General features: G+C 37.4%; 1 protein-coding gene across 1 annotated transcript in view; it reads left to right on the top strand.

Annotated features, from left to right (window-relative positions):
• Nucleotides 1–7,479: 7,479 nt before the first annotated feature.
• Nucleotides 7,480–9,491, top strand: part of foxn1 (forkhead box N1) — a 21,425-nt gene continuing 19,413 nt past the window's right edge. The window contains exon 1 of the mRNA XM_005915910.3: nucleotides 7,480–8,585. Within this exon, the coding sequence (XP_005915972.1) occupies nucleotides 8,428–8,585 (158 nt within the window). The 5' untranslated portion in view covers nucleotides 7,480–8,427. The remainder of the gene's footprint in view (nucleotides 8,586–9,491) is intronic.

Raw genomic sequence — 9,491 nt, forward strand, 5'->3', positions numbered from 1 at the left:
GTAAGGGGGAGGTTCAATTTGCCATGTTGCAAGAAGAGCTTAACTTCTGTCTCGCTAGCTTGCCCTGCGCTCTTCCTTCTGACAATGCTGTCTGTGTTGAACGCTCAGTGGATCTGCGCTCGACAGTGCAGCCTAGGTGGAATAGTCGAACGCAGATTCACCAAGCGCTCAACACAGACAGCATCGTCAGAAGGAAAGTTGATAAAATAAATTACAAATTTTGTATTGTTCGATACATATGCGTACCGAACCGAAAGCACTGTATCGAACGGTTCAATATCGATACGAGTATCGTTGCACCCCTAATATTTAGATTGTACTCTTACAGCCTTTCTTTCATTTTTTTCATGACAATGATGATGACATAAGAGTTTATTTAAAAAATTAAAATGTTGAAATGATACAAACACGTAAACGAAACATAAGGAAAATGTTAACGAAACATTTATTTTTCTTATTATTATTTGTGTGTTTGTATAACTATATATCTAGATATTTACGTACACTCACTGGCCACTTCAATACTTACACCTTGCTAGCAGCTGTGTTTTGAAAAAAAATATATTTATATTATGTGTAAGTATATTTGCCTGAATTGATAAATAGCCTACAGTAAACAGGCATTATGAAGGGGTTATATGTAAAATAAAGAAATGACCTATTTTGGAAGAATTTTTATTCCATGAACTGTGTGGAAGGCAAACTATGGACCCGGATGCAGGACTTGGGAGACACAAAAAGCTTTAATGCTCATAATAATATAAAGAAGTCCAGAACAATCGCAGGACAGACACAGAGAATCCAAATATCAGGAATCTTTAGGGAATGACAGGGCAAGACAGTGCATGAATACAATAATAGGGTAAGAACATGATGATTTTGGTAATTTGATAAGTGTTATTAATATAATTATGAGTAATTCATTCATCTAAACCCCTGGGGCTGATCTGGCTGGTAAATCAAACTAAATGTGGCTGGATTCATGCAGTATAGATAAGTTACACCTAGTTGGTTAACCTTAGTGTGCTTGCTTGTTAACATCATTGCACGAAGTACTTTCTCAGACTCAGAAAAAGTATTGATGCTTACTTGCCTACTTTCTACATAACTTGATTCTGTAATTGTAGTTTTTAAAAAGAGGTCTAAAATTAAGACTCAAACGAGAAGCCAACTTTAGAGCACTTATTTACAGCCTTGCAAAAATACTGCACTATCAGTTGAAAAATCCTTCCTGATTTTAACATGATTCGAGTCATGTGGGCACACATGTTTTTTTTCTTCTTTTTATTCTTCTCAAAGTCAGTATAAAAGGCACAGAGAACATCTGTATTTGCTGGCCTGATGAGATAATCTGCTAAGAAGAGAATAAAACAGAGGAGTCAAGGACAGACATGAAGGGAACATTAAAAGACACTGGCTGTAAAAGTTTGGCACTTCTCTTAGAAATCTACCCTCAAGCAGCAATAAAATAGAACACTAATAATAAAACATTTCCTCACCCCTGAATAACTCAGCATTAATAAATATAAGATCTAAGTTCTTTTAAATAATTGCACGATTAGGCTGCTAAAATGGTTCTGAGTTATTTTGAGACCAAATGAAATCTAATTTCACTTCTGTTTGCTGAATCACAAGCGGTGGTTCAGGTCAGTTGGCAGAAATGGTGACAGAGCAATGCTCAAAATGAAAGCACACATCAGTACTCTGTGATTCTAGGCAGATTTTATTTCATTCAGATGGGTGCTTTCCTTTTTTAAGCTCCACTCCTTCAGGTAGTGATCAACAGCAGCATGCAGATCTTTCGTCTTCACAAGCAAATTTCAGTTTCTTTATGCTGCACAGAGGACATTTAAGATACTTAAAATAATTACACATCTACCAAAATACATTGCTGTAACTATTATTTTTGCCATTGTTAGTTTTAATTGATGGTAAAATTTATATAGCGCTTAATAATGCGCAAACGATAATATGGATTTTTATATTAGCCCTCAGGTTCCTATCAACATCTATCTGACAGTAATTTAAAAGTCACAGTAAGAAAAGCTTGGGGGCTGGAACAACATGCTTTTCTGATTAATTTTAATGTAATTTCTTTTTGTTATTACATACAGTGACAGTAGGTTATTTAAAGTTTCGACCACATGCCAATAAAAACACCTGTAAAATGTTTGCTGGCTTTCATTTCACCCACACACTAATGTGTAGGTGCAATTGGGTGTGGAAAAAACAAAAAGGTGCCGCCCTTGCTGTCGTTTTCTCTGTCATTCAATTGTTTAATTAACCCCTTAGCAGTCCTATTAGTCCCCTAAACCATCCAATGTCCCGTGGGCGGTACGTCCGACTGCTAACAGTTTAAAAAACTGACAAGGTTCAGTGGGTGGTTATTAAGGTTGGCAGCCTGTAGCCATGGCACTACAAGAAAGAAAGCAAGAGCTGTTATTTATAGTGTATTCAATACAGAAACACGCACCAGGTACTTTATTACCAACCACTGGATAACGCAAATATCTAACCAGGCAGTCATATAGCAGCAACTCAATGCATTTATGCATGTAGACATGGTCAAGACGACCTGCCCAAGTTGATTCTGAGGATCAGAATGAGGAAAAAAGATAATTTAAGTGAGTTTGAACGTGGCGCGGTTGTTGGTGCCAGAAGGGCTGGTTTGAGTATTTCAGGTATTTTGCCACACAACCTTCTTAAAGGTTTACAGAGAACAGTCTGAAAAAGAGAAAATGTCCAGTGAGCTACCTACCTGAGTATCGTGTCCATCCCTTTATGACCACAGTGTACCATGTTCTGATGGCTGCTTCCAGAAGGATGTTTTATGTACTCACATGGCCTCCACAGTCATCAGATCTCAATCCAATAGAACACCTTTGGGATGAACGGGTAGAAGAGATTCACATCAAGGATGTGCAGCTGTCAAATCTGCAGCAACTATCCGAGGAATGTTTCCAGCATCTAGTTGAATTTATGCCACAAAGAATTAAAGCAGCTCTGACTATGAAAGGGGCCCAACTCAGTACTTGCAAGGTGTGTCCACTGAAGTCGACAGTGAGTGTACGTAATTGTGTTTTTATCATTTATCTAAAATATATTTCTCATTAATCTGAAATGTAAAGTTTTTTTTTCCGAGTTTGTGTTTGTATCAGGCTTTCTGATTTTCTGACATATGCACAAACTCTCTGTAGGCTATTCCTGAGCAATGGCCTTATAGGAATCTCACCACCCATCAGCACAATGCCAGTAAAACCGAAATGTCATCACAACCTAAGATATTATCTTTAAAGCAAAAGTTTACTCACTGATATCCTTTTTTTTTAAAACTTTGTAAATACCTTTATCTTTGCAGATATCAGAGGCTTTTATTTTTTACACAACTCATGTTTGCCTCAGGCAATAACACTGATCGCTCTTTTCTGCAGAACTGATTTGACTTTATGTACTCACACACACGCACACACACACGCACACACACACGCACACACACAGGAGAATGCTCTGGATTGTCAACATTTTAATTTCATGAAAGGTTTTACACTGGAATCATAACATTGGTCTTCTTGGTAAGTTACACCCATCGGAGACTAAAACCTGTTTTTACAGATGATCCTGCTGCAGCATTGAGACATAACCAATCTTTCAACTTTTTTAATCAACCACATTCAGGGATTTATTCTTGGGCTATTTTGGGGTTAGGTGGGATGACGTCCAACATTCATGCTGTTACATGAATACCTGCTTACAATGTGCTGTGCTCACTTTAATAACGACCGACTGGGCATTATTCTTCCCACTACCAAATCAGTTAACCTAATGTACAAGATAATGTGACTGTTGTAATGACCACATCTTAAAATGCAAATTTAATTTCTACCTTAGAAACTGTAGTAGGTCTCTGGAGGTCCTCTGCAGGTTGGTCCTACATTTATTAAGAGGAGCTTACGGTCCTCTTTTACTTCTTACAGTGTGTAGTGTTATATGTCACTATGGATTTTCCCAATACATAGTAACATGTAGCTTACTGGGAATAATACACGTGTAGAGACAGACTGTGTTTTGATCTAAATTACATTTCTGCCTCTTCTTATGTTTTTCAATGAATATCCTACAAGGAATAGCTGAAAATCAGAACAGTCTACATCTGTATCCAAACTTTGCAAAACCTAATATATATCAGATTGAGAGGTAATCAAAAAAGACATTTGTCTGGATTTATATTACTGTTCTATGTTGTCTTCTTTGTTATAACATGTTCAGGCCTACATCACTGACCCTTGGCATCGTGTAATCTCTGACCAAACTGACATGTGGGATCATATTCAGGTAATAAAGCATGCATGAAGCAATGTCCTTATTTACCTTCACAGGAGACAAAGTGGTGTTGTGTCAGTGGTGCTGTACTGGGATACAGTGCATACCTTTGCTTGTGAGTACCCTGCTGCATGTTATCCTTTTCCCATTGATGGGCATCATGGAATATAGCAGTACCATATAGCAGGCACGTTTTTAGCTGCTATATATTTAAACTGTTGTAATGTCTGTGTGCATTTATATGTATTTGTCAGAGACTGATAATTGTTTCTCCTGAAATCCTTTTACTGCTCGCCCTTTCTTTGTTATGCCTGCAGTTCATTATTTTGGGTTCTGTGGATTGTACTCTGTGGAACTCTGAAAGAACAGAAAGGATTATGAAGGCAACAAGACATACCAAACAATCAACGGAGCGATCAAAGATGAATATAAAAGCATGGAGCATGAGCTTCGCTGAGGGCTGTGCGCTTGTTATAGTCACATTTCTGGTTTTGTCTGAGTTGATACTTGGCTGAAACCACTGTGCTCCTTAACAAAGACAAACTCTTGGTACAGTAGTTGTTTATTACACAGCTTTGGATGTGTACCGATCACCAAATAGTGACATCTTGTATCAGTGCAGGCTGTTATTGTATTAACCTGGTAATAATTGCTTCTCTAATCTTTTGGGTTTATTAACACGTTTCTAGGAGCTTTATTTTTAGACCCATTTGCTGAAATAGAATCGTGAAATTAGGCATATGATGTTCTGTGGCCAGAATAAGACCATCATTGTTGCTCTGCACCGTCTCCACTTTACCCTGATGCTGTGGGAAGTCCAGAGGTCACCTAATGAGATCAGTATAGTTGTTTATAACAGGTATAAAGTTATTAACACTTTTATGATAAAAAGATGACTGGCACTTTTTCAGGATCAGATTTTGAAGGTATGAAATCTGACACTGAAGGTTTATCGGCTCTATTTTATATGAGTCTTCCTGTTCACTTGAAATGGAACCATCTTTACATTTGTGCTTTCATTTGCAGAGTCACACTGACACGGTCATAATGAAGAAACAAAAGCACAAGTCAGCTTGTTTTAGGAGGATAAGAGGAGGGATGCTAAAGTAAGAAGACTTTTCATACTGCGATTATACATGCAGCACAAAGGAAAGTGTGCTTTTCACTGTTGCGTCACAGTTTAACCTCTGTAACCTGTCTCTTAAAGATAAAAACACAGCTTTTTTACGATTTTATGCTGTTTTCTGTAACAGCCAAAGATACAGTCAGTTACTTTTACCGCCTGTGACAACTCATCTCGCTGATTCAGTGGTTTCTAATTATCTTTATACCAACTCCTTGCAGAGATGTAGCCTGATAGCCTCAAGGTCAAGCCTGTGCAGCAGTTCCTGCTGTGCTGTTCATCAGTCAAACTACTTCAGTGTCAAAGATTAATTTTTCTTCCTTGGTAACTTAAGTTGAGCATGTCTTGCTCCTGCTTATGAGCAACAAGGCCTTGGTGCTCCTCAAAAAGCTGAAACATCAGTGTGTTTTGCACACAGAAGGGTGACATAATGATTAACACACACTTGGTTTAAAAGGTGTGATGCAGACTTTCGGGTGCCAATAGTCCATTAGTCACTTTGGGAAAGTGGAAAAACCTGTTGAAGTACAAACCAAGTTACAACAACACATTAAAGCATTCTTGTGTTTCATCTTTGCGAAATACATTCATTATCAGGAGACAATATAGAGGAAGGCTTTCGGACAGAAAATAAACAGCTATCGAGGTGCTTTTGATGTTATTGTATTTCTTTGTCTCCTTGTTCTTGTCGTGGTTCCACGGAGCATCCTTTATGCTCCGCTGAAGATGATTTGCATTTGCCAGATGTTCAGCAAGACCATATTTTTATAAAGATAATGCAGTCTATTAATATTTGGATGTTGGGATCAAGAAGTCTGAAATTCCACTGTGGATTGAAGAAAGAAGAAAAAGAAAGAGATTAATCTCTTTGGCATTTCTACATTGCTGTGTGTGTGCTGGTGGCCACATTCACTGAACGTTCCAGCAGTGTTGTTTCCATCAAGGTCTTTGTACTAATACTGGCCTTCATGGTGAGACACAACATGACACTAACAAGAACAAGAAGAAGAAGAATATCATGAAAACCTTTCAAACAAGCCCACAACATGGTGAATATCACTCTCAGAGGCAGAGATACAAATCTCTTATATCTTTAACCTTTAAATGTATTAAAACTTCAATAAGTTCATCTTGGTTTTGGTCATTTGTGACTTAAAAAAAATGTATTGCAAAACAAAAAGCTTTACAGCCTGGCCATGTACATCATTTGGCTGTGATAGTATTTTAATGTTTGTATAGATTTACATACAAAGCTCTATAAGTGAGCATGTTGATATGCACACAGGGTTTTGGATAAAGATTATATCCAATTTTTTGATAAGCAGCTTATATTAATCCTCATATATCTGATCTTTATTATCTAATTGCATGGCCATAATATCCTGAATATTACCATGGAAACTGATCTCAGGAAGCTTAAGCAGCAAATGCAATGTGAACGTGCCTCCGTGGTTTGATAAATTGCCATCGATCTTATTAGAAAGCTGATGGTGTTAACAAAACATTGCATTGTCTCGGGTCAAGCACTAGACATAATTTGTTTTCTTCGAGCGAAGGCAGCAATCATCCCGCTGGAGTCATAACAGCCATCATAACCACTAACGCGGGGAACATAGCCACGTTTCAGCTGAGTGTATTTCCAAGCTGGGCCAATATTAGCAGTACTAATTATTTGAAAAACATCTCCTACTTTTGCAGGACTGCAACAACGAGGCTTGCAGCTGTCTTTGTAGTTCTAATCAAAGCTCCTTCGTGTGGCCTGATAGCCACTGAGGCCTCTTACTGAGTGACAACACTCAATCCATTTTCAAATTTTCTGTTTTACAACAAGCAGGTTACAAACTTACAAAGTAAATAACAAACAGTTCTTTACTTGTATTTATGAGCAGAAAAAATAATTTATTTGTGCAGGTATAAAACTGCATTCAGTTTGTTATTTGCCTAACCTGGTAAACATAGTTTTGATATAGTTGATATATATATGAAAATGAAGTAGATTGTTAATTTTAATGTTTTTGATTTTAGATATAGGGGATTTGTGTAATCTTTATTACTCATATTATGAACAATCCCCCTTTTTTTGCAATATAGATAATGATTTTAGGGTTAGCCCCAATTTAAGCACGGTGAAATCAGTGAAAAATAGAGAACATGGAGCAAAATGTGGCCCGTAAAATATCTTAATTCACTCAATATTGAAATGCTTTTTGAAATGTTATGTTGGCTGTATTTTAGATTGGCTCTTTCAATGTCCATAACATCGATATGAATTTGCACTTGATTCCCAAGCAGCATCGTTTTAGTTTATTTTGATTTAATGATACTTCATTGACCCTTAATTGGATGAGCAGAACAGAATGAATAGATGGATGGATATTTTATTGTCTTATAATTTTATACATCTTACATAATGGTTCACATTAGGTCTACTGACAGGATATCTACATAAAAATGGCTTCATGGGGATTGCTGTTCCTCTGTTCAACCTCAGTACAAATTGTGTTTTTGGTATTAAGCATACATGTGAAACTACAATTCTGTCAGTATGGTTAGATTGTGCACATGGTAGTGCACAGAAATGTGATAATCAAACTTTTGATTATTTGATCAAAGGTAGAATATTCAACTTACTTAAAGAAAGCACATCTTTACAATAGCGACACTGCAGATCCAAGAGTTGTAGTTACTTTTAAATCTAATGATGGGCTCAAATCTCATTGCCATCTATAGGATTATGACCACTGACCCCTTGGCTGATTTAAGGAGAGCCATGGGAACAGGAGGCAAATCCTTTCAAGGGGTCATGTGGGAGAAATTCAAAATGATTGAAGGTCGGTAAAATCTATTATATGACGCTGATTGAAAACATTTCATTGAACCTCTTGGCAGGGGGCCTTATATCTGCTGTATGTGAAGGCATGGGGCAAAAAGGACTTTAAAATGGTGGAAGCAGAAAACTCAAAGGGTCAAAGGAGTAAGCAGGTATGAAGCCCAGAAGATTTTTATTTAATCTACAGACCATGCTCCTGGTAAAGGCTGGACGACAGCATCACACAAAGGAAAATCTATCACTCGCTCTCAGGGATTTGATTCTCACAGTTATGGAGGTTCAAGAAGGTCCAACTGATGTCAGCTATCAGAGGTAAGACTCAACATTTATGCCTTTATATAGGATGTGAGGGGTTATTACACCACTCACATCCCAGTGTTGTGTTTTGTGCCCTGTAATGCTGCAGTACAGCTGGGTTATCCCAAGACTCAAGCTACTGATCATGTAATAATAAGTGAGAAGAGAATCAATATGATGCATAATGATCTGAAATGCAAGTGGAAAGCTTTACTGCTTTAATGCACCTCTGATTTTTAATAACTGGTCATGAAATGGTAATTTCTTTCAAGAACAGTCATTTGGAGAAACAGCTGCACATTTTATTATTCAATATCCCTGGGATACCAACTGTAATTACTGAATTCATTTAAGTGCACACTGAGCCATAAATGTGAAGTACTCTGTGATAAAGCTCGCTGCCTCAGGCACTCTGAATGTTTTCCTGAGTTTTTAAAGGCCATTCATAAATCATTATTTCTAATGTGGAATTTCAGCTCTATTCTCACTTTATCGCACACACCCCTGTGTGCGATAAAGTGCTGTGTACTGTGTACTGACACGTGTGTAGCTTCAAATGCTTAAATTAAACAGGATGGCTAAGCTGTAGATCTGAGGAAGAAAATATAGTCGATGGCCTGGTGTTATAACGTCCACTTTGGGAAGAGCACGTGCAGCCACACCATTAAAGGTCCACCCTATAATAGTCCTGATTTGTTAATGATCACACATATTTCATGCTTACTGTAATAAAGGAGGTCTGCTATCAGGTAAAGTTCTGCTTAGATTTAGCTGTATACATTGTTCTTGTAGCTTTAAGGATTACTCTCAGCACATGTAAATACACTATGGTTTTCACGTTTCAGCCACTTTCCCCCAACATTCCTTATCTCTCTTTATCGTTTGTGAATAAAGAGTCAAATGCCCAATTTGTCAGTTTGA

Source organism: Haplochromis burtoni, unplaced genomic scaffold (assembly GCF_018398535.1).
Source record: "Haplochromis burtoni strain Fernald_Lab_line unplaced genomic scaffold, NCSU_Asbu1 Contig_15, whole genome shotgun sequence".
Classification (NCBI taxonomy): Eukaryota; Metazoa; Chordata; class Actinopteri; order Cichliformes; family Cichlidae; genus Haplochromis; species Haplochromis burtoni.